Source organism: Grampus griseus (genome assembly GCF_964374135.1).
Source record: "Grampus griseus genome assembly, chromosome: 2".
NCBI classification, from domain to species: Eukaryota; Metazoa; Chordata; class Mammalia; order Artiodactyla; family Delphinidae; genus Grampus; species Grampus griseus.
In genome coordinates this window covers 48,448,452-48,474,431 of record NC_139018.1, presented here as the reverse complement: position 1 = coordinate 48,474,431, position 25,980 = coordinate 48,448,452, and the positions used below count along the sequence as shown (strand labels likewise).

At 46.2% G+C, this 25,980-nt stretch overlaps 1 protein-coding gene across 2 annotated transcripts in view; it reads right to left on the bottom strand.

Moving 5' to 3' along the window:
• Window positions 1-25,980, bottom strand: part of NID2 (nidogen 2) — a 79,371-nt gene that overhangs the window by 722 nt on the left and 52,669 nt on the right. Inside the window, exons 9-20 of one of the 2 annotated variants that reach the window (XM_082649700.1) lie at window positions 20,456-20,599; window positions 19,626-19,754; window positions 18,506-18,649; window positions 11,769-11,888; window positions 10,707-10,937; window positions 6,812-7,033; window positions 6,018-6,187; window positions 3,669-3,798; window positions 3,088-3,259; window positions 2,114-2,271; window positions 828-951; window positions 273-385 (exon numbers count right to left, since the gene is read on the bottom strand). In XM_082649700.1, coding sequence (XP_082505826.1) covers window positions 273-385; window positions 828-951; window positions 2,114-2,271; window positions 3,088-3,259; window positions 3,669-3,798; window positions 6,018-6,187; window positions 6,812-7,033; window positions 10,707-10,937; window positions 11,769-11,888; window positions 18,506-18,649; window positions 19,626-19,754; window positions 20,456-20,599 — 1,857 coding nt within the window. Of the gene's footprint in view, window positions 1-2; window positions 386-827; window positions 952-2,113; window positions 2,272-3,087; window positions 3,260-3,668; window positions 3,799-6,017; window positions 6,188-6,811; window positions 7,034-10,706; window positions 10,938-11,768; window positions 11,889-18,505; window positions 18,650-19,625; window positions 19,755-20,455; window positions 20,600-25,980 lie in introns of those variants that run through there. The other variant, XM_082649701.1, reaches the window with a different exon arrangement.

Genomic DNA, 25,980 nt, shown 5'->3' with positions numbered 1-25,980 from the left:
GAGGGAGGGGACAGCATGTGAGTATTTTATATCCAGTTTGCCACAGCAAGTCTTTTAAAGAGGAAATATCCTAATAGACCTTTTTTTGTGTGTATAGTTAAGCTAGGTAGACTTAAGGTAGTAGAATGGTCACCCCTATGTGTTGGCCATTAGCTTTTCTAGGTCAGAGTGGCTCTCACCAGTGGCAGCAGCAGGCCAAGTGTGGTCAGTTACCAGACCTCTCTTTCTCTACCTGGCTGATCCAAAGGAGCCACCTGAGCATGTCCATTTACCTGTTGGGCAGTAGGGGTAGACTGCAGTTATCCCGTAGAGATGAGATCGCTGCTCTGGGAGATACTCATCAGTAAACTGGCCACTGTCTCTATTTACTGATATAACACCATCCCTGGTAACAGAAAGGAAGAGTGAATTCATAGGATTTAAGGTTGGATAGAAAAAGCCAGTTTATCAGGAAGCGAAATCTCTGCCAGACTTCTAGAATACATTTTTAAAAGTCAATTTAAATCCCATAACTAAGTAAGATACCTCATGGTACCATTTAAAGGTAGTCTTCTATTCTCTGAAGATCAGATTCAGAGTAATGTGCTTCCTTTTTGGATAGTTTATTACCAAATAGCTCTGCCCTTTTTAAGCTGCATGTGAGCAATACCATTAAATTTCTGGGTGACGTAAAAGTATGCTTTTAAAAGCAGTAACGCTTGAATGATGTTAATCTCTCTGCTAATGAAGAGAGAATAACTAAAGTTGCTTACTAACATTTGGTACAAGCGGTGTGTCCTCCAAAACTGGACAAGCCTGAAAAGGCAAACTGAGTGTGTCAGGCTCACCTTCTCCAGTCGGTGTGGTAGAAGTGATCTGCATAGCTTACAATGCTGAACGGGTAGTTGAGGTTGTTTTGAATAACACGCCGTCCAGTTCCATCAGGTAGTGTACACTCTAGTTTTTTAGTTCCTTTTAAAACATCAAAGAGGGAAAAGAGATCCTTTCATGCGATGGGAAAAAAAAGAAATCCTTTACCAAAAATAGTGGCAGGTAAATTCATTCTCAAAGGAAACAAAGGTAGAACTAGAATATTCTATCCCCATTGCAATAATACAAATTAAAAACTGTAAAATTTTCCTATTCTATTACCAGTCTTCAGTTTGTTTAAGAGCGTTATAGTTTTTAGTGGAATTTAAACTCTTAATCCTTTTTTGGAAGAAAGGATTGCATTTACAGAAATCTGGCTAAGTTTCTCCCAAAGTAGGACATTAGAGATGAAATTATATCAGTGTTAAAAAAAGTTTGTATTAGCTCTTAAATTGTTACAAACATAACATTTGGACAAATATTAATACTTGCCCTTTGTAAGCAATGTATAATAATAGCCAAGGCTGCCTTTTAACTAAAATCCTTAATATTTTTTTTAAAGACTGTATTATTTTCTAGTTAGGAATTAAAAGTTCCATTTTTCAATGTAAATTTTTTAATAGCTAAACGAGGCAAGAATCTCCAAGTTTCACATTTCTCATGGAACCCTGAGTTAAATTTCAAATACTTATTAAAAATATAAATGCAGTATAATGAAACAGCATCTTTTCAGTTGTGCTAATAATGAAATCACACAACAGAAAGAGAGAACCTTGGGAATAGGCAACCCAGATTTATTACTGAAGGAAGCCATCCTGCCACATCGCTTTGTCCTCAGCACAATATCATACTGACTGTTAAAGTAACAGATATTTATAAATGTTATAATACTGGCAAAAAAGGAAAATAACTCCTGTTCATTTAAGCCTATCGATTCCAACAATGGCTAATATTTATTTTTAACCTAAAAAGTGTGCCAAGTGCTCACGTGGAGGAAGGGCAAGCAGTACAAAAGTAGGTTGGACACAGTACTAGCCCTCAAGCTTACCACCTGATTCAAACATACATCCAGGACCTCAGGAAGTTCATCACAGGAGTCATTACAAAGTGCCCTCTAAAAGGAGTCGATCATTTGCTGTACTCTTATAAATGTAAGCCAGAAGTCCTAAATGGTGGGATTTGGTTTTACTGTAAAATCTGTTCGAGTGCTCACGCTTGCTGAACATGGTAGTGTTCTGTATTTGCATTCCATGAGTAGTAGTACCTGCGTCTGCCCAGCAGAGCAATTTGGAGAAGGGGTCAAAGGTTAAACCATTGGGTAGTCCAATGTCTTTATTCACTAGAATTCTTCTATTTTCTCCATCTAAAGACGACGATTCAATTTTAGGAGCTTCTCGATTCCAATCTGTCCAGTACAGGTTCCTGTGGATAAATTAAATGGAGAAAGATAAACCTTCCCCAATGTATAGAACCCAAATTTCAGAACCATCTTTGAGGCTTTTCACTAAGCATTTCTGAGTCAAAAACACTTCGCTGAAAATGAAAGCTGAAGGTTATCTTTACTGATTTGAAGGTTTCTCTGGAATTTCATTTGGTAGAAGCCCCATTAAATATGACGAGTTTCTCAAGGTATAAAATCCTCCCTGATTCTAACAAGTCCTACTGAAACACGGACCAAGTTATATGTCCCAGTTGATGACCTTAGCAATTATCATAGACAGGAAACATTGTTCTTTTGACTGTTGCCACTGTGAAAATGAGGCCAGAGAAATAACATGCCTGGTGTCTGAGTTTTGCTTACTCACCAGCTAATGCAGTAACCTCACTGCAGGTTTAACGCTGGGATTTCCTAATGTGTTGCTGGAGGAGACCGACTTCATTCCGGTTGAAGTGCTGTCTCAGGCTTGGCCCGATTTTCTGATCCAAAGTGCCCCCCAGTCTCACTCACATACTCTGAATTCTCTGTGTATCACATCACAGGCTTAATAATTTCCTATTATCCATTAGTTTACTGTCTTATTTCCTCCTAGTAGAACATAAACTCCATGAAAGAACAGACCTTGTCTTTGCCTAAACAGTACCTGACACCTAGTAGATCCTCAGTGAATACTGTTAACTTAATATATTTTGAACTTTTATGCCCATGTTCTGACCCTCGCCTACAACTGTACTTAGAGCCCAAGGGCTTCAAATGAGGATCTACAGGTAACAGAGGAGAATTAGGGAAGCCCGGCTGACCCTCGGATTGGATCCACAGCGATGGCGCGGGGGTTCACCAGGTCCGTGTGGAAGAGGGCCCTGCGCTCAGAGCCGTCCAGCCTGGCCCTCTCTATCTTATCCAGGCCGCTGTCTGTCCAGTACATCGTTCTATGAAAGTGGTCGATGGCAAGTCCTTCGGGGCTTATCAGACCTGGAATAAAACAAAGGCAGGGCTGGAGCAACTGCAGCTGTGAAAGGTGAACCTGAAGCAGAGAGCTCTGCTTATTACTATGTTTGAATAGTTGGGGGAAAAAAGTCTTGAGAGTTTCTAAGTCAAAACACACAGAGTCAATAGAGGAACAGATCCCGCGTTAGTTCTTCTGCCACCTCTAGTACCCTCTAGCCTAACAAGACCTCCCAGCCTGATGGCAGCAGGCATCCCCAGGGCTGGGGCCAGGCAGCATCAACTGTAGCCGCACCTTGAATTCTTACTGCAAGCCCTTTCTATTCAGAGTCCTAGCAAGAAGGTAGAGGGGAGACTTTGGCATAAAAGAGGCAAACAACTTGGACTTGGTAGAATGAAATGGAATGGGAATTGTCTTCTGGGTGAAGCTGCTGACCTGAGTTAATGATGGTCTCGGGCTCTGCTCCCGATTCCAGACGGGCGCGGCTAATTGTCCGTCCAGCAACGTCTGTCCAGTACACCATCCTCTCCCGGCAGTCGTAATCAATTCCCACGACTATGGAGCCCTTTGTGACCAAGACACCGAATTGGAAGAATTAGGATTCCTTGCATTTCCCCTGACTTCATGCTCGGCTGCCTCACTCATGCATGGCTGCAGCGAACAACCCTGCATCACATGGTTTTATGGCAGCCAAGCACAGTGGTTAGATGTGTTGGTGATGGAGGCCAACTTCCCAGGGCAGAGCCGGGCTTGGCCACTTGCTAGCTGTGTGACTTTGGTACTGAACTTCTATATGCCTTTGTCTCCTCATTTGCCACATGAAGATAACAATACCTACTTCACGTGGCTGCTATAAACAGTAATACCATAAGTGCTTATAAGATATCTTAATCAGTAATTAATATACTGTAAGCTCTCAACAAGCACTATTACTATTGGTGGTAAAAACAGAAGTGATTTCATGAAAAGATTAGCCCCTTCAGTGATTAGAGGACAAATGCTAGTCTCAGCAAAGTAAGTCTTTTAATATTTCACTGGACAAAAACTGACTCTTTCAGACGTTATCAGCACTTTTTCAAAAAGCCTTTCTAAAATTTGCCAATATATAACAAAATCTACCCTCCCCTCCCCTGTGAGATCTTTCTGCTATCTGAGGTGCAGTCACCCTTACCCCCATCTCTGCCTCTTACTCCAAGGCAATCATTTAGTTGTACTCTTGTATAAAAGAAAGTATACAACTTGATGGGTTAAGGAACTGGGGAATGGTGGTCACCTGACCTCTGGCTAGGGAGCTCTCCCCTCCTTCCTTATTACTAAATAAATGATGCAGTCTTTTTTTAAATGCCGAGTCTGTGATATTCCTTTCCAAAACTCTGCACAGAAGTTGCTTCATTCAATTTCCAATCCAGAGTCCTGCTCTGAGAAGCCTGGCAGACGTGCAGAGCCAACATGCAAGGGCCACCCAGCTATCCCTGAGGTCATGCAAGCTCCCTGCTTGCCTAACAGCCTCCTGGGGCTGTCCTGAACTTATGCCTCTGGAAGAGGAGTCAGTACAAGAAACTACAAGGCAGGATTAGGCTCCTGTGGAAGAGTGGGCAGTTTATATGGGAGGATCTGAAGGTCAAGTACAATTTTAAAATTTAAAGTCATCTGTCGTGGGCACGGGTGCATGGGCCTCCATTAACCCAGGGAATCATGGGATCCATTAACTCATGTAAATGATTTCAAGGTTTCTTGGAGGAAAAAGTCCCAGTTTAAGTAAGTTTCCACAAGATGTGCTTAGAACCCATATTCCATTTCTCTTTCAGTTCCACCACCATTACCATCAACAACCCTGCCCTCATCAGAGGCAAGTTCAGACATGCAGTGAAGCCGCCTGACTTGGCTAGAATAAATAGACAGTTAGCTTGAGGTGATGACAATTTTCTCTTTTAGAGAAACTTTACAAAACAGCAGCGAGTATTTGGAAACTCATACACAACTCACATCTTGAAAACAAAAAACCCCACATTGTTTTCTGAACACAGGCTACTTCTAAACTTTTTTGGACCAGATAAGAGGTTATTCATTAACAGAAGTAAATGTAAACATGGACGCTGTATTATTCTTTCTCATAGATGAGCAAATACCTGGAGCGTGAAGTTTAGAAACAGAATTAGGCGATTTTCCATTGTAAGTGTCAGTGCCCTTCTGGTGAACTCCCTTCTCTTTGCAACATTTTAGAGAAGAAATCCCTTCTCCAAAATGGAGTGCCTTGACCATAGGGAGGCTGCTGGCTCAGGAAGCAGCCAGCATCCCCTGGGGAAAGCCCTGTCCGTTCCTTTCCACGATCACCCACGCTCCCCAAAGTTTCATCTATGACGGAGTCAGAGAAGATAAGAGGCTGGTCGACAGAACCAAATGGGAGGGCAGAGGGCTGCAACGATGAGGCCGTCATTAGTTGGCTTCCAGGATCTCTGCAGAGATGTCTATGGCTTAAAGAGAATGCTGGGGACCTGCGTTTACCTTCTGTCACTTTCCCTTGGATCCCCACATGCCGCCTCAATACGCTGACAACTCTGAAATTCCCTTACCACACATCCGAAACCCCATGAGCCAACTGGAGAAAGCGGCCTTGGTCAGTCAGACGTGACTTCCAGCCACAGAGAGCCCCCTCCTCTTCTGTGTGTCAGGCTCCCGAAGACCGCAGCCCAGAAACCCTCCAGGATCCCCCTCCACCTCAGGCCTTGCCCAGATCTGGAAACCTGATGCAGACCCGCCCCCCGGGGGAGAAATCCACTTTACATGCAGCGACAGCAGAGTCTTGGCTGTGTCCTTCTGAAGCCTGGTACCATTGAGGGGCAAGTGGCCGATCTGCTGGCCCTGGGCATAGAGCAGGAAGGTGCCAACAGGTGGAGGGGTCACGTCGGGCCGGGGCGTGGGCCGGGCTGTGGGCGGAGCAAGTGTGGGTATACCTGCCGTGGGGAAGAGGAGGGTATGGGTAGCAGAGAGGGAAGAAAACGGGGTGGGTGGGGGGAGGGGAAGAAAAGTTACTTTCCCACATACCAGAGCCTCCAGAAACATCAAAAGTTTTCACCCTGGACAGATGTGCTCCAGATGTTCCTTAAAAGAAATTCTAATTTCTAGGGGTTTTCCCCAAAGATCAATTATGTAAATCACTGCCAATTACTGGGGAGGAAGACAACAAAACATTCCCCTCAGAACAAAGGAGAAAGTTTTCTTTTTCTTTTCTTTCCTTTTTTTTTTTTTAAGGGAAAAACTCCAGAGCCAGTGTTGTGTCAGCTTCTCTCTGGGGCCCCAGGGTGACACGTGTCCCCTTTCACCCTGGGCTCAGAGTAGGGGAAGGGAGGAGGAACTGCATATCGAATTTAGTTCCAGATGCTCTAATTACAGAAACTGTTAATGACAAAACCAAATGTTAAATCTGAATCGGGATCTGGGGCAGACCAGGTTATAAATCAACACGGCTTATCGGCGACTTCTTCTGTTGGACCTGTTCACCCCTCATTCCCCCACCTTCACCCGCAGCTGACAGCTTTCCTTCAGGGACACCTCAGATGCTGCCCCTGGGTGCTTACATGCAGGGGTGATGCCTGGCTGGGAGCGGGTGCCTGGCACCTCTCTGCCGTCCTGGTCCACACACCAGCAGAAGTCACTCTTCCCGTGGCACTGCAGGGGCATGAAGTAGCCCAGGTCATCGCACTGGGGCACGTACTGGTCGTCCCTTGGTGTGCCACCATAGTGCTCCAGCAGGCTTTCCCTCCAGCGCTCACAGACGGTCCGGGGCCTCTGGGTGGGCTCTGAGCAGGTGGGGACAGAAAGCCTTTGATTGTGAACCAAGGACAGAATGTAGCACGTGGCTTAAGATCCCCACTCCTGGCCTCCTGGCCGCCTTCCTCCTCGTGTCTGTTAACGACACCTCAGCCAAGCCCCTGGATGCTGGCCCCGAGTGCTCTAAGAAGTTCTCCACAGGAATCAGGAAAAAGGGTCGTCCTGATGCTCCTGTCTCCCTAGGCCAGAAGGATTGTCATCAAGGCCCAGCCATGTCAGGAAAGAACAAGAGGAGGTAACATCTGGGGTGCAAGGCTCGCTCAGCCTGGGAAGGGGCGTCTAACAGTCCTTGGGGACTCAGGGCCTACATGATGCTTAAAGCCAATATTTATTCTTTCTCGTTTCAAACTCCAGGACCTGCGTCTGAGAGGGCTGTCTTGACATTGGCCAGCGTGTCTTAGAAAGTATTACTGAATGTCCTACTTACATGGTCTTGAGTATCTGTCCATTGGAAAACTATACTGAGTAAAAATAAAACCTACTGTAATTAGTATGTGTGAGCATAGGAGAGTTGGTGGCAAACAACTTGATACTGACTGTGAGACACTGCAGCTCTGTGAAGTCCTTTGGCCGCCCTGCTCTGGGCTTATCTCAAAGCTGAACCTTCTTCTGGAGACTCCAGCTTCCCACCATGTTGCTCTGTCCCCTCCTTTCTCCAGCTTCCTTCCCCATCCTTCCCCCTGCCCCCCATGCCCGTACCCCCCTTCCTCACCACCATGCCTAAACTCCTGTTAGCTGCCCTTGCAGAGCAGTTTCTCTGCCTGCAGTTTTTTCCCAGACTGCTTCCACAGGGCTGCCAAGGCTCTGTCCCAAACACGGCGGTTCTCTGAGAGGACTGCTTCAGGCAGTTTAACTTGTACAGCCTCCTAAGATAGGATTACCTAAAGGAACTTAAGTAGAAGGTACTTCTTCATTAATTCCTGCAATTCATGCCTATGGTCTGTAGAATCATACAGCCAAGTACCTACTTATACCACCATGTGGATGTGTAACAGAGATCTCGGAGGAGAACAAAAACTGGGCTTTCCGCCATCAAAGCTGCTCTCCCCTAGACTTTTCCATGTCACTAGACAGCACCTCCATTCTTTCCATTGCTCAGGCCCAGTCATCCCCGACTCCCTTCTCTCACTCTCCACGTCCGATATGTCAAAAAACGTCAGCTGTATATCTTCACATCTCACCACACCCACTCCTGTCATCTTATGCCAGGATTACTATGACAGCCTTCTTACTGGTTTCCCTGCTTCCATCATCTTTCCTGCCCACCCTTCTCCACCACCCCACAGTAAACTCAACTGGCAGCCAGAAAGAGTCCCTTTAAAAAAACGCATTTCATGTCACTCCTTTGGTCAAAACCTCCAATGGCTTCAAAGAACAGTTGGAAACATTACATTTGGGCTCCAGCACCTACACTTCCCCTAGGAAAGGATGGTGAATAAAATCTTCAGAGCTCAAACCCAATGAGCACAACTCCAGGACTCACGACGTTTGTGGGAAACGGATGCCCTTCAGGCTGTCTCTATAGCTTATGACCCACAAGAAGCAACCCTCTTTTTAAAACATCTTGGAGAAGGAGAGACTGACTTCCTCACCCAGATGTGTCTCAAAGGAACCAGAGAAGGAAATGCCACTTCCTCAGACACTCATCATCCCTCACAAGGTGGGATTCCCTGGAGAAGTTCCCAACACTGCCCCAGATCCACCTAACAAACTCAGAGGATCGCTTCTCAGGGGACCACCCAACGAGGCCCATCTCTTTGTTTGGAATGCGACACACAGCACAGTCAGCTTCTGGGAAAGGGGCACCTCACGTCACCTACACGTGGGCATCCCAATCATTCCTTATTATTTCAAGCTACTTCTTGATCCAACCATGGATTTATTTCTATTTCTGGTTGGCAGGGTTTTACATATTTTTAAATTTTGGGCACAGAATGTTCTCTCTCCCTTCAAAGCTGACCCCATTATGCAGATGAGACTGGTCAAAAATGGCAGCCGAAGACAAACCAGCACCGGGAGAGAAGCTTGGCTGTGGGAAAGAGTCTGTACAAAGGAACATGTTCTTCTTTTAGTAATTAACTTTTCATTCTCTTGGCTCCCTTCTGGATCACTGTTCTTAACACATGCCTGTCTTAATAAATGTCATAGAATTCTGAACCATTCCCTTAAGGTGCCTCCCAACCATCTGATTTCTTCAAACCCCAGCTGGAGTTAGAACCAAGACTTTTTAAAGACTAGGCATGAGTGAAACAATTTCTCTGTATTCCTTTTCTTTTTTTTTGGACCTGCAAAATATTTTCCTAAAAACAGGGACAGAGAGGAACTAGGAGTGTCACTGTGGAAGCAAGGGTATATATACATCTAGATCAAGCATTAACACTTTCTACTTATATGAATCTTAGAACCACTAATGTCCTGGCCATCACAATTCAGATTATCGAAAGGATCAAAACTGGTAGTAATTCTCCAGTTCTTACTCTCATACGTTAAAAGCCAAGACTAGTACTTATGGAACCCTTTTCAATAGTAAAAATGGATCTTTGGGGGCTTCCCTGGTGGCGCAGTGGTTGAGAGTCCGCCTGCCGATGCAGGGGACACGGGTTTGTGCCCTGGTCCGGGAGGATCCCACGTGCCACGGAGCGGCTGGGCCCGTGAGCCATGGCCGCTGAGCCTGCGCGTCTGGAGCCTGTGCTCCGCAACGGGAGAGGCCGCAATGGTGAGAGGCCCGCGTACCGCAAAAAGAAAAAAAAAAAAAAAAAAGGATCTTTGAATAGCAAGCTCATGGATATGTACAGGAATTATTTTGGCTAAAATGATATCAAACCAATTCTATGTTTTCATAATAAAGTTCTTCTGTATTAAAAGAAAAAGTTCTTCCCGTCTTTGAACAACTCAGCGAGGCGTAGAAACCTGCCTTGGCAACCTGCAGTTGGCATGAACTGTGAGCGCTTGGGAACCACACCTCACACAGGTGGGGGGTGCTCAGACGGTAACAGACAGGCTCATGCGCTGCATCTCAGATCACGCAGGCTAACAAAACGGGTTCCTGTATCTCTTCTAAAGGTGACAGGAGCAAGAGCGATTCCCCATCGACATGCGAGCCTGGCTAGAGAGGGCTGGGGTTACTTGCTTAGAGCACACTAGCTGCATCCCCCTACACGTGTCATACTTATTTTTCCCACTGATACTAAAACAGCCTTTGGACTGTTTCCTGCACTCCAGAAGTCAGAGTTAAGTGATACAAAGTTACTTGGGAAGGCAGTTTCCCTTTTGGACAAGAGGCTGGTCTGGCGAGGTCATCAAGCTCTAAGATCTCCCTAAGCTGCAGTAACAGATTTGGGCAGTGGCCTCAGCCTGACCTCCACACTCAGTTTCAACTTCTAGTCTTGTACTTGTCTAAGAGGCTGGAGTCCAACATGCATGTCACGCCTGGGTCTGTGTGTCTCTGTAAGATGAACGTGCACATAGGTGTGTGCCCACCATTCAAGTGTTCCTAGGAGGAAGGAGGCTGTGCAAGGATGATGATCAGCCCTGAGTCTGCGTGGTCTGGGCAGGGGTTATAATCTATCCCACAGTAAGCAGCGTTCTGCTGCTCTGCCCCAGGCCTGTGCTGGGACCAGGTGTCTTTCCGGACTGGCTTACCTCGTGGTCCGCAGCGAGGCGGGACGGAGCCGGGTGGGGTCCGGGTGCCAGGGACTTCTTGGCCATCGGGGTCCACGCACCAGCAGAAGCCAGTGCTGCCGTGACACTGCAGCGGCAGGAAGTGGCCCTGCTCATCGCACTGCGGGATGTGGAGCTGGGCAACAGGATGAGTGCGCTGGGCCTGGGCATCGTGCTGCTGGCGCTCACAGGGTCTCAGTCCAGAGGTGGGGTCTTCCGGGACCAGAGCAGAGGAGATACAAAGGAGGAGTAAAAGGCATTGCAACCCATCCACTTTTACCAGCCAGCCTCAAAGTCTCCTGAGGGTTTCTTTTTTTCTATAACTGGAAGACAGGATAACATGGGAAAAATAGCAAGGCGCTGGAATTTTGGAGTCCTGGGTTCTTAGTTTAGCTCTGCCACTATCTACCTAATTTCTCCCTAATTTCCGCAGTTTGCCCTGTAAGTCCTGGCTGATGATACAGTGAAACAGGCCTCTCCCCTCAGCCCTCAGGGTCCTATTGCTATTTGGGTAAAATGAAGAGCAACCCATGACTTCTGTCCAAACATCCCAAGAGACTCCAGAGAAAACAATTAAAACTGCGTTCATCCCCTGAGGTCCAGAGCTGAAGTCTGAGAAACTCCAGGTCAAGGGCAGTTGCTAGACTGCACCGTGTTGGCTAAGTTCTACTAGAACAGTCACCATGGGGGCTCACTCCCTGCTCACTACTGCATGTGCCTCCTGGTCGGTCAGCTCGATCTCAAGGCTTCATCTAAATTGTGCACTTATCAAAGCAAAGCAGATCACCAGGAGAGTTAACCAGAACTGCTACTAGGTAGGACCGTGGATGGGTCATACGTCGGGCCTCCCAGAATGCTAATAACCAGTGAACTATCAGTAAACTAGGCAGCCAGAAATAATGCAGGAAAAAATCCAGAGCCTGGAAAATCCACCAACTCAGGCCTCAGACCCGGGTAAGTCAAGAGTGGGCTGAGGTGCTGTAGAAAAACAGCATTGAAGGATCTGGGAGTTTTCTGTGCCTGATCTGGCCCCCCAGACCTTACCAGGTGTGCACTGAAATCCATCCCCATGATATCCGGGTCGGCAACGGCAGGAGAAGGAGCCAGGAGTGTTGGAGCAGGTGGCCGAGGGGTGACATCTGTTTTCTGAGCATTCGTCAACATCTGCAGTGGTCAGGGAGGGAGAGAGAGGGAGGGAAGGAAGGAAGGGCACAACTTCACTGCACACAATCTATGCCACCACATGGCTTTAGTGCGCGCGCATCAACCACGAGGGCTCCACTGCAGAAGACCTTGGGCGTGAGCAGAAACACGTCGGCACCTTAAAGACAAGCTTAACAGTCCAAAGTCGAGGGACACGTTCAGTGTAGAAATCAAACGTATACTTCACAGAGAAATATATCCTGGCACCTTTCATCTACAGTGAATTCCAGGAAGTTTTTACCTTTGAACTAGGTCCATAAACCATGCATTCCCTTCCATTGTATTCCATATAATAAATATACGTAACAATAGGTTTTTGTTTTTCCTTTCCTTATTGGCACCATCTCCCTTTAGCACTGATTTACAGACGCAAAGAACCCATTGAGGCTCCAAATCCTTCTTCAACTAAGTAAGAAGCCCATTCAGTCTTACATAGTCAGAGAGTCCTACTACCTAGAATGCCCAATTAATCAGAAATTTTCTTTACTTTCCACCTTTAGAAGAAATAGAAAAGTATCAGAAAAATATTATCAGAGATTTTGAAACAACACACAGAAAAGAAAATCTAAATTTGTCTGGCTTATCAGTACAAACAATTCAGGTCCCAACGTTCTCCATATGGTACCCTGAGGATTAATTCTCCCATTTCTCAAAACTGCAACATCCTGAAACTTCAAACAAAGGCTGACTTACATTCCTTTTATTTACTGAAATCAGCACAGGCTGACAATAGCAAGACACCACCCCCGCTCCACCCTGCTGCCAAAAAATAAAGAAAGAAAAGTCTGAAAATATAACTGTGGAAACCAATGGCCAGTGGTAGAGATAAGCCATCTTCAGAGACAGCAAGTCTTCCTGAGTAAAAGAAGGATAAAGGGTGTAGATCTGATCAACGCTCGACTGAAAATAAAACAGAGTGGTCGCATCTATGTTTTTAAAACGTGTGAACAGGGAAAAATGCGGGACGGGGTGATCGGTGTAAAACCTAGAGAAGAGGAGTCCCAGAAGGAGAGAACTGCATCAATTCTGTACAGCTCGTGCACAGACACACTGCACCCTGGAAGCCAGAGACTTCCAGCCCTGAATGTGACGTCAGTCAGACGTGGCTCCTCGCCCAGCCTCCGGGACCCAGGTGAAATCTCTTCTAGGGCGATCAGTGCCACCCTTGCTGTGACCATGCTTTCACTGAGCCACCTTCCCATGACTAAGGGCCTTTCCCAGGTACCAGTAAGTGGATGTGCTGGATACACAACACAGGCGTTCTGTTCAGGGGAGAGGAATCTCTGACATCGTAATTAGCAATGTAATCACTTATACTGCTTATCCTCAGGCTCAGGGAGTTTACTGCACGTAAATTAGTTTACTCTGAAGTCCAAAACCGCTGAATGCCCGACACAACCAAGTTCAATGCCACCCAGAGAGGCTCTGCCTAGATGAGCAGTGGGCCTGTCTAGTCACCTTCCTTTCACTGACAAAGGCTGGAAAGTGGTTATAAATTCTTTTGCAAGGTTAGAATCAAACAAGGTTTGCTGGTTAGCTACTCAGTTAACCGAAAATAAACCAAATAAAAATAATTACAACAACAAAAAGCTTATCTCCAATCCAATCATCACGGATTCTATAGTGTCCTATTTAATTATCGTTGAGGTTGGCCCTCTGTCTCTTCAGTAGGACAACTCAAATGCCCAGCTGGATGAAGCTGGTGCCCATCCAGATCCTTGGGACTGGAAGATGCTATAAAACCAAAGCTGTAAAAATTAACGTCGAGCCAAATGCAGGAATTTAAAGCTATTCATAATGCATATGCTAGAAGTACTTCTCATGGTAACAGGAACCCCAGGCAATGGCAGGAAGCAGGAATTCCTGAGATACAGGGCCTATTTCTAGAAACCACGGATCAGTTGCTTGTGATTATTTTTGAACTAAGAGAAAGAGGACTCCCCCAGAGGTACCGAGTTATGTTCTTAAAGACTATGGCCTAGGGATTCTGACCAGACCGGAAAGAGCAGCCATCCTCCCACAGATACCAAAGTCAAGGGGAGACAATAACTGATGAACGACCAACAGGGAGAAGGTCTCTGAAGAGACTGAAAGCATCACAAGTGAACAACAGCTGTCCCCCAAAGCTGGAGAAGTTGAAGACTCCCTGAAGCACAGTGCCCAACACCCTCTTTGGAGAACCTTGCACCGTGACAGGAAACTGGAGCCTCGCCAGCTACTCCGGGGCCTGGGTACGGAGCAGGTTACACCCCTCCTTAGGAGCGCCAATCCTGAGGAGTGTGGGGGGGAAACCCGAGCTTTCGTGTAAAGGAGAAGTCCTCCCAATTTCACAGGCGGTCAGGTGTCGAGAGAAAGCGCAGAGAGACTTTCGACCCCTTGGCAAGGGAGGAGCTTCCTGTTACACCACTGGGGACGGGGGGCTACTTAACCATCACTGTTGGGGTCTTCAAGGACGGGTAGAACACTGAGGTCAATGCAGCGAGGTTCAGGCAGAGTAGAGCCCCTTACCAGTCAGATAACGCAAGATGGCTTGTTCTCAGTGTAATTCTCCATTCTGTCCTCTACCAAGCTGCTAAGAAAACCTGTTTGGAAACTGTATTAAAAATTCTCTATTTTGAGTTCATGCTTTGGTGCTTCAACATTCTTCTCCCTGCCTTACTTCTGAGCCCACACCCAAAAGCAGCTGAAATCCCTTCAAAACAAACCCAACCCCTGGACTCGAGCTTCCCCCTCTCTACCTCCCCTGCTTTGCTTTTGAACCACCCAGTGAAATTTCCTGGCGCCAACTCAAATCGACCCGCCTCCAGACCCCAACAAAGGCTTCGACCCATGAGTTCTTGTTTCCCACCTACTTGGTCAAGAACCCTGCTGCTGGCTGTGCCCTTTGCATCCTGTGTGGCATGCAGTGACCCGCTCTCTGGGACCTGTGAGTATAATCAGCTTCTTCTCTGCTTCTGCTGTGGCCACGCTAACTTTACTATACCTTACCCGCATCGACATGCTTCCAGTAGAAACCACGAGAGAGGACAGTGTAAGTACCTCTCCTCACAGCCCTTCTCTGGGTAATGGGCCATGTGTAACCCAGTACCTCAACTCACACGTGAGGAAAGGTCCCAGCTCAAAACACTCTGCTTTTCCACCCGGCAGGATCATCAAGACCTACAGGGACACACATGCCTGAGAAATATCCAGCTCACACCAATGCAGGGCTGAAATCAATCCCCACTGAGGGAAGCTGGAAAGATTTCATTCTAGTTGCACAGAAGTAATTCCTCTTAGTGACTCAGACTAGGCGGAGAACCCAAAGCCAAGTGCAGCCTCCCCGGGGAACCTGGTTTTTAACAAACTGGCTGGAGAAAAACCCACACACCCTTTTAATGCTAGTTTGACGGAGTGAAAACAAATGTGTGTTTCAAGTGTGCACACCTTCCACAAAATAGAGGCTTCATCTCTATTTTTCTCTTCTTTCTCTATCGCTGTGGTCAGTGGGACACATGCACACTGTGACATGCCTTTAAAAATGCACACACACCCACACACGTTTATATACTTATCCTGCAAGCCTCCTTCACGATTAGCCCAGCCTGATTCATGCACAGCACAGGTATTTAGGAAAATGACTATTCATTCTCTACTACCCCACAGTCTGGAAGCTTGGACGGCAACCACAGGGTAACTATGGCAGGCAGCCTCTCAGATGGTCCCCAAAGATCCCTTCCTCCTGCTATTCAGTGTCTTATGTAATCCCCTTCCTTTGAGTAACTTGCTTCCAACCAAGACACTAAAGCAGTACTGAGGGGATGTCATTTTTGTGATCACTGCCAACCTGCTGGCAGACCCCTGCTGAAGGCTTTGATGAAGGAAGGAGAGGTCCGCGTGGCAAGAAGCTGAAGGTCACCTCCAGGCAACAGCCGACGGGGACCCGAGGCTCTCAGTCCGATAGTCCTTGGGGAACTGAATCCTGCCAATAACCACGTGAGGCTCTTTCCCCACCTGGGCCTTCAGGTGAGGCCCCAGGTCTGGCAGAGAGCCCCTGACTAGACCCTATAGAGCATAATAATGTGTATTGTTTTAAGCTGCTATGTTTTGGGGGGCAATTGGTTATGCTGCAGTAGATCACTAATACACTGGGGAAGCAATGGATGGGCTCGGCCTATTTTTAAGTTTGTGGGTTCCAGAGAGAATCTCAAAAATAGAGAACCAGAGATAAAACAGGGACAACTGAACATGGCAGAAATCAGCAAGAAGACAACAATAACAAAGAATGACAACCCTATAAAACTCCCAGCATGGAAAAGTAGCTAATGTCAGGATCCTAATATGACCCCAAAGTGTAACCCAAGTCCTACAGGACAGGCAGAAGTTAAAAGAAGGGAGAGAGAATGATTCTAGAAGGGGTTAGGACAAGAAGCAGCTCACCTACATTAACATTCTGATTTTAACAGTCATCACGTCTAAGCTGCAATAATCTCAACTTCTTTGTTTTAAACCAAAGACCTAAGGAATGAAATACTTTCAAAACACCATCTCTGCTGGTCTGAGCAGCCAGATGTTTAAACATGAAATTCTACTGACCAGATTTTTTCCTTTGTGCATTCTCGTTTCTGAGAGCCAGTAGTGTGTTAAATCGAAATGAAGGATGAGTCCCACGCGGTGGAAAGAGCAGTATTTCCACTGCGGGGCTTAGCAGAAACATGAGAAGTTTATGTGCGTCACCTGACACCCCTCCCTCCAGACCTAGAGGGTACCTCTGTCTGTACAGAGTATCTATTACACATGGAGCTCTCTGGCCGGTCAACTGGGACAAGCATCTGTGACTTACAAATCTACCTCATCCTAACTTGAAATGCACCTGAGCTCTGTCTAAACCTGGGGGTGGGACTTCCCTGGTGGCTCAGTGGTTAAGAATCGGCCTGCCAATGCAAGGGACACGGGTTTGATCCCTGGTCCGGGAAGATCCCACATGCCATGAAGCAACTAAGCCCGTGTGCCACAACTACTGAGCCTGTGCTCTAGAGCCCGTGAGCCACAACTACTGAGCTTGTGTGCCACAGCTACTGAAGCCTGCGTGCCTAGAGCCCGTGCTCCGCAACGAGAAGCCACCACAATGAGAAGCCCGCGCACCGCAACGAAGAGTAGCCCCCGCTCGCCACAACTACAGAAAGCCCGTGTGCAGCAACGAAGACCCAACGCAACCAAAAATAAATAAAATTGATTCTTTAAAAAATAATAATAAATAAATAAACCTGAGGGTGTTTTTAGGGAGAAAAAAAAAAAACTCAGGGTTGAACTGAGCCACAGCTTTGGGTCATTTCAATATAAACTATGTTTTCAAAAGTAAACCATACAGCTAAGCTTCTGTACAGCAGAAGTGGAAACATTAAAGAGCCAGGTTCAGACAATCCCGAAAAACCCCACATCTGGAAAGGAGTAGAGGGGCTGCGCTGCCCTGACGTGTCTATTCTGTCAGTAATGTATGGCTTCAGGCTGCTGGTCCACTCAGCCTGTCCTGCTGAAACCAAAGGGAAAAGGAAGGAGGAGGAGAATCAAACATCTAGCAAGGAGGTCAGGGTCAAGCTATTCGATCAGTTAAGAAGCTCCCAGGAGTTACAAGGCTGTTCTTAGCAAATCAGCTCAGTGGGCCCAGGTATACGGGGACAGAGGCAAGAAGCAATTTGATGAGAGAGGGAAAGCCTGCATTTTAGGTTTATATTCCTAAAATCAACCCTTTTCCCACCATCCTCTCATTCCCAGTGTCTCATGTAACCATTATTTGTGTGCATTACTGACAGATGTTTCGAAGATCTTTAGTGATTATGTAGAGTTACTGAATGATCTCTATTAAGGTACTACTAATCCCAGTTTCATGAACATTTATAATCAGTGTTATGCCTAGTTTTTCAGTAACAACCTCATACATTTCTAAGTTAAATTTGAACAGTTAGTCCTGCTTTCTGGTTTAGTGATTTTATAAAGTTCAGTATGAAGTCTTAAAGACAGTTAGATTTCTGGGAGAAAAGCTTTGAGTACTTAGGTATGCATTAATATCCTTTTATATCTGTGGATTTATTTCTTCTCTCTCTCTCCCTCTCCCCCTCCAGAGAGAGAGAAGAAAGGGAATAAATTACACAGAAAGAGCTGTATGTATGTTTAGAGATAGCTTAAATTACCACTTCACGCAGGGGAATAGCAACTCAAAATTAGGCAGGACTGGAAGTGCTGAATTAAGCCATTAGCCAGAGAGATTGAAGGATGGAGACTTCCTCCCAGGAGGATATATGCCTTTCCCCACATCCCTCCTGGCTACACTAGCTCCAGGGAACAGAAGGCTACAAGCTGGCAGGGTCTCCCCACGGCTCCAGGCACGGCTCTTCCAAGGACCACCATACATGCTCAACAATCTGGTCCCAGGGCAATCACCCTCGGCCTCTCTTTCTGACTCAAAGGACACCTTTTCTTTCTCTTTCGGCAGTTCCACAGCGGTGTGAGTCAAAGGAAGGGAGAGGCTTCTGAGAGGCCCTGGGGATGTGCATCCAAAGCAACGTTCAGGGTCGCTGAGGCCGCCCACAGTTACTCACCGTTGCACTGGTGCCCGTCGCCGGCGTAACCAGGCAGGCAGGCGCAGCTGAACGAGCTGCCTCCGTGGTGAATGCACTGGGCCTGGCTGGCGGGAGCACAGTTGTGACGGCCATCCTCACAGGGATTGGGAGGTGGGGCGATCACTGAAAAGAGAAGAAGGCAAGGATGTCCAAGAGCCCAGGCCTGCGAATGGGTGAACCCTGCACACCAACAGCATCGGGACATCTGGGGGCTTATAAGGAATGCAGGTTCTCAGGCCCCAGAGCAGAGCCAGTGAATCAGAATAGGAATTTTAACAAGATCCCTAGATGGTTTGTATGCATATTAAAATTTGAGAAGTGCTGGTCATGGTTTGTGGCTATAACACTAGGCATGAAGATCAGTCATTAAAAACTGTCCTTGATTAAAGTTTATAACTCCCCAGAGCACTGCTGCTTTGCATGCCTGCATATGTACGTACGTATGTACGTACGTACACACACACACACACACACACACACACACACACACACACACACAGTCTCTGTGATCACTACTTTTTCATCTCACTGGATTAAAAAGTGGGTTGTCTCTAATATCATCTAGCTCTAACAGTGGGATGAATTTGGAATTCTAGTTCTTTTGGATCCACTCTTTGGTCAAGGATTTTTCTGGAATTCTAAAAAGGCTATATTTATTACAGACGGAGCTCTTTGACCAGTCAAGTGAGACAGGCCTCTTTGAATTACAAATCCATTTCATTCTAATTTGAGAAACATTTGACCTCTATCTAGACCTGTTGGTATTAGAGAAGTTCATAGTCTTGTTACATGATTGGGCCAAACACCAAGATACACAGCAGTCCCTACAGAGGTGAACATTCTTCCATAACTTACACCAAAAATATCTATTTAGAGAAAAACAACAACACAACAACAACAAAAACACCCAAACAAAAACAAAACCCCAACAAACAGGGCGGAACTGAGCCATAGCTTTGGGTTGTTTCACTGCAAATTGTCTGTTTTCTAAAAAACCATCCAACAGAACTTCTGTATAACAGAAGTGGAAACAGTAATGAGTCCAAGAGCAAGGTTCAGCATGATTTTGGCTAAAAAGAGGCACAGTTTTGGCACTCACAGACGCAGGTGTGCCGGTCGTCTGCAAACTCATAACCACTCCGGCACTCACACCTGTAGCTTCCCAGCAAGTTGACACACACAGAGTTGGGGCCACAGCGATGGAAGCCAGTTGCACATTCATTTACATCTAAGAAGGAATAAGAACAGAAAAAGCTGCTTAAACCAAAGTCCCCGCAGGTGGAAGGTCTGCAAACTCAAAGTTCGCTCACCCCTAAGAGGTTTCAATGGGACCAACAGTTGGTAGACTCAACAGGGGTTGAAATGTAGGCCAAGCACCAGATGTGGATACATGTTGCAGATCGTCATAAACATAAACATTTATTTCAAGTCATTCCAGTATGAGCCCCAGGGAGATATGTTTTGAACAAATATTCTGAGAATTCTTTAAACATTTAAACAATTCTGAACATTTAGAAGAGAAACACACAAAGTAACGATTTTTCTTTTAAAATGTAAAGACATTTCCACTACTGCTTTTGAGATACAGTAAGTGAAAGAAATAGGTGAATGTCTGAAATCTGAAGGTAACCAGAAAATGCACTCTTTAATGAATGTAAAAAATACTTGATTCCGTCTTAAAATGACAACATTTGAGAATGTAAAATATCCAGGCATTACAATAGCCATTTTCAGAGTCCCAGCCAGAAATACCCACCTCCCAACTACCCTCTTAAAACTAACCAGAATCTGCTTAGTTTTTAAATAGCTGTATTTAGATGAATAGCTGCTAAACTCATTGATCCATGGAGACGACAAAGCAGACACTTGTCTTCTACGGACATAATGTTGGAGGACTCCATGAGGGAACACAGAGCATACGGCTCTTACCCACACAACTCCGTCCATCTCCCTGGTATCCAGATGCACACTCGCAGGTGTAGTCTACACCTGTCGCCGGATGGCACTGAGCCGTGGTAGCGCATGTGTGACTCCCGTCATAGCAAGGATTCACTGGGGTGGGATCTGAGTCCCCTGCATGGGTAGAGAGAAAATAAAAAACAAAAGCACAATCTGGCTGTCATAAAGAGAACGGCACAGAAGAAAGAAGATCGGCAAGTCCTTGGAACTGGCTGTGGACCTGTCTGTCTGGGGCCCGCCTGGCGACCTTACTAAATTATTAATATCCAAAGCGAGGGCGGATCATCTGCGTCGCAGTTTTCGATTCCAGAATGGCTTCCCCTTGCCCACTCTGCAGACAACTAACCTTTTCTTGTTTACAGCAGGTTTGTGTCAGGGAATTAAAATATCCAACACATGGCATCCTTTTATTTAAAAGTGCTTTCATTCTATCTTCTCAGGATAATTCTCTGAGGCAGGCTGTCATTCCTTTTATTGGTAATTTTACCGATAAGGAAAATAAGCGAGAGACATTAGAAAAATTGCCCAAGCTCACAATGCCAGGAAGTGGTACATCAAGGACTTATACCCAAAATTTCTGCCTCCTAATTGCGCAGTCTCTCACTAAGTGCACTATTCCATGGGTCAAAATTCAATTAATGAGAAAATCTTGCTTTTTAAAAAAAAATTTATAAGACCAAATAAATAGGAATGGCTTTCACAGTATTTACTCTTTAGGATTAACCTTGCCATGACTCCGTCCATCCACTGGGTAGTGATGACTGTTAACATCTGAAATCTTCCCTAAAGATCTTTACTTCTAGATCGAGTGTAACAGTAATGTGTATTAAGCACTTATGTGCCTAGCACTGTTCTAAACCCATACATATACCATTCCATTAAATACTCATGTCTATAACGTGAGGAAGGTATCGTCATCATCTTCATTTTACCGCAGCACAGAGAGGTCAAGTAACCTGCCCAAGGTCACACAGCCAGAAGAGGTGGATGCATCAAAAAGCTGGGCAGTCTGGCTGCAGAGCCCACCCATGCTTTCCATCATTTTGCTACAACTACCACCAAAGGAACTTCATAAAGTCATCTAATCAAAGCCAAGAGCACAGAGATGGTGGCGCTGGAGACAGCCCCAGCTGCCCAGACTGGATGAATCCGTTAACTTTGGGCACTTCCATTTACTTCTCCGATTCCTCAGGCGTAAAATGAGAATAAAAATAATGCTTATATCTGCTAGAACTGCTGAAGAAAATAAAGAAAACCCAACTCAATGTATGTGAAAGGAAACTCCACCACAGGCCAGCCCACACAGCCCCCAGTGACTGCGTTCCTTCTTCCTCACCAGCCGGGCAGAGTCCATTCTCGCTTGAAGTTTTAGCTTCGTCTCAGTCCTGAGAATTAATTCTGACCTTAGATTCAAAAGATTGCATGAGCCCCACCCAAACCTCCCAGGCTCTACCTCAAGCCATCCCTGCTCCTAATGGGGCTCCATCTAAGTCATGATAACTAGACTTCTGTCCCCGGGTTTCTGTCTCGACAGCCAGCTTGGTGCACAAGGCTACCTTGCCCTCCACAGCTGTCTCACTGCCCTAGAAACCAGCAGCTTGGCATCCCTAGACTTTGGCAGTACCACCTCCTCCTGGACTCCCTTTGCTTTCACTCTAGCTCACACACATCTCCCCACCCCCTGACCTCACGTGGGTGGGCCTCACCCACATAATTCCCAGTCTAGATCCAAGTGCTTGCTGCTGTCGCCTACCTCACAGATGGACTTCCTTCTAGTCCTCAGGATGCCTGGCCACTTCCCCAGTGCTAGCCCACCGCCCACGTTACGACTCTTCCAGTTTCCTCTATGGGTCTGCTGTGAATGGGGATGCCTTGGCCGAGTCCCTGATGGGACGCCTTCACTTTCTGGTAAACTCCCATCATCGCTTTATAAGAAACACCATGTGTGGTCCCGCGGCGGAATATTCTCCTATCATTGATTCCCACATTATGGCCTGAAAATAAGGAGGGCCATGGGTTTACCCTCAGTTCACCTCAGTGACATTGGCTGGAGTAACGGAATCTTTGCAAGTAAACAGGACCAACAGTGGCTCTAGCATTTTTAAACCTGAGGAGCTGAAGTACGCCAGCAGAGGCCTCGCTCCCCAAATCACACACACATCCATGGACGTCCCTCATCCCTCCCCGCTGGTTCTCTTGCCAGACGGGCCGGGAGCACAGCACTGGGCTTGACTTGATCGTATTGCCCAAGGTCCTGAGTCAGTCCCCTGAGTGTTGCAGTTGAGAAAGACAGGGTCGCATCCTCACTGAAGGCCCCACGTGAGACAAGAACCTGATTGCCCCCCATTATTCTCTCTCCATTTTAGGAGAAGGTTTTGTACCAATTCCTGACGTACCCAGTCAAAGGAAGAAGTGAGCTTTGAAATGTTTTCGTTTACAAACACTAGTGGCTTAGCCCTCACGTTCAGTACTTTGCAGTATCAAAACTTCACCGTGGCACACTCCAGCAGAGATTAGTGAGTATACGTAATGTCAGGAGTTTACCACCCGGTGAGGCATTAAAAGAAAAAACATGCAGCACAGAAGTTGATTGGCAAACTCGGACAGGACACACTAGCGTACCTGAAATTGAGGAGAAAGTGTGCATAATTACATCATGCTGACTGAAAACAGACTTCACTGACAGCACGGCCACATCATTTGCTGAGCCCAGAGCAAAACGAAAATGTGGGACTCTTTGTTCAAAAATTATTAAGTTTCAAGATGGTGACAGCACAGCTTTAAACCAAGTGTCAACCCTTTCTGAGCCTGAGGCCCTGTGCTCAGAATTTGGTTTCCAAACGCACTATATTCAAAACCCATTTCTAAAAATGTTTGGTTATCCATTCTCTATGGCTAGTTAGCTTTTCTCCTATTTAGTAAATAAAGAAGAGCTGTATCCTTCTTAAGACATTTTCTATTTCACCCTTACCCTCCTGAACAGCTTGACTTTCTGACAGAGGATCTGGAACTAATTTACTCATTTAATCAAGAGGGGAAGAGTGGTTTTCCTTAAAGGAACAGTCTGTTCAGCTTCAATGCATGGCCCTTTGCCCAAAGGCTCCTCAGCTGGAGAGCTGAGCGGGAAAGCAAAGGCAGGAAGCGTTCCTGGATCCTGCCCTGTGAACCCACCAATACCAGCCAAGCCGCACGGGAAGCTCAAACTCTCGGGGAGGGCAGGGGGCTGACTGGAGGGTTGTGGAGGTTCTGGACACTCCTTCTAGAACCCGGGACGCTGAACCCGGAGCTCCCACGTCAGGTGGGGCAGCTGTGTTGTTTCGCGCGCATGCCAGCCAGATAAACGCTCCCTCCAGAAAAAGGCAAAGGCTCTTGAGACGATACTGCCATGCACTGCGAGGGGAAAGAAAAAAAAGGTGGTGTTTTGTTTTCCTTTTAATAAATTTTCTTCTTTCTTCCCCATTTTTCTCCTATTCGGGTAGAATGAACAGTATTGCTGTTTTCTGTAGGGGTGGATGAGCAGGGTTAAAACCCAAAGGGTAAATCCCCACGTTCCTTCTTTTAAAGTTTGGTCTATATTACGAGGCAGTCGCGGGGTCTGTGGAGTCGACATGGAGCCGCGGTGCCGTGAGGGGGAAACAGTGGGCTCTGGAGCTGGCGTTGGGTTCGAGTCCCAGCTCAACACTTCTAGCTGTGACCAGGCAGATGACTTCATGTCTACACCGAAGTCTCTGTAAAATGAGTAATAATTCCCTTACTGGGTAGGGCTGTGGTGGGGATTAAATGAGTTAATTCACGCAAGGTACTTAGAACAGTGCTTGGCATCAGGAAGACTGTCCTTTGCTACTACTAGCACTACTACTTATTATTATTATTATTTGACCTGGGTAGAAGGGAAAAATCATGCAACTCTAAAGGCAAATTAGCAACTTGGTACCTGCCAGTTTGCTGGCTTTCTGACCCTTTGCTACTTCTCCCTTTGGCTGTGTCTCTAGGAAAGATACACCCAGAGATCTGTCTTTTCCTTACATGATTCCAGAGTCTGAATGAGACCTTGAGGGCTGGGAGGCTCTCCTGATCTTCTTACAGATCAGACACCTACACCCAGCAAAGGGCTGAACTGGACATTCAAAGGTGAAGGTCATTTTCCCCTGGTGTTTTTGTTGAAATCTCTCCTTGAGATCTTTTCCTTCCTTCTGAGGTCCGTGTTCCTGTAAAGTCAGCTGACATTTTTATACTATTAATTCACTACCGTATAACCCCTTCTTCAGACACTCAATGGCTGCGCCCCCCAACCCAGTTTCTTAAAACCAAACCAACAAACCACACCAACAAGCTCAGGATTCCCGTTTCAAATCACCTCTACATCCTAGGGAGGACCCTGTCCTCTTACCTTAATCTCCTGTTATCATACTGCTGAAGTGACTGCTGCACATCGAGCCCAAGGAGGCTTAAGGGGCCCTCAGCTCCAGCGGTGAAGCACAGACTCTCCAGTTACAGACTCGCCTCTCTGAGGTATGGATTCTGGGCTCAGCAGTATCAATACGGAACTGAACAAGGGAAACATTCTTTCTCCTCATGTGCCTCTTCTAGGGGAAGACTGCCTACTGGTTTTGAGAATTAAAATGCTCCCTTGATCTGACAAGGTCATTTCACATCTGTAGAGTTCCCTGACTTCCCAGGCTCATCCTCTGGCTTCCCTAGAACATTTTTTAAAAATTAGCATACTTTAGTTTTTTAAAACAGGTTTAGGTTTACCAAAAAATTGAGCAGAAAGTACAGTTTCCATAGCTACCTCCTACCAATTTGCACAGTTTCCCCTGTTATTAATATCGTGTATTAGTGTGGTACATTTGTTATAACTGATAAACCAATATTGATATATTGTTATTAACTAAAATCCATAGTTTACATTGGCATACACTCTTTGTGTGGTCCAGTTCTATAGGTTTTGACAAATGTATAATGATGTGTATCCACCACTATAGTATCATACAGAATAGTTTCACTGCCCTGAAAATCCCCTGTGCTCTACCTATTCATCCCTCTCTCCCTCCCCCCGAGCCCCTGGCAACCACTGATCTACTTACTGTCTCTACAGTTTTACCTTTTCTAGAAAGTCTAGAATCACACAGTACAAAGCCTTTTCAGACTGGCTTCTTTCACTTAATAATACGCACTTAAAGTTCCTCATGTCCTGTAGTTCCTTGATAGATCTAGAACATTTGTATCCAGAGCTTCAGTGGCCATGGCTCATGGGCCTAGCCACTCCACGGCATGTGGGATCTTCCCGGACCAGGGCACGAACCCGTGTCCCCTGCATCGGCAGGCGGACTCTCAACCACTGCGCCACCAGGGAAGCCCGTATCCAGATTGTTCATCAAGCTTCACAGGTGAGGCTAATGATGATTGAAGTATAAGAACCACTGTTTTTTTCCCCACAACTGTTTTTTCAAATTGATACAGTTCACATACCATGTAATTCACCCATCTAAAGT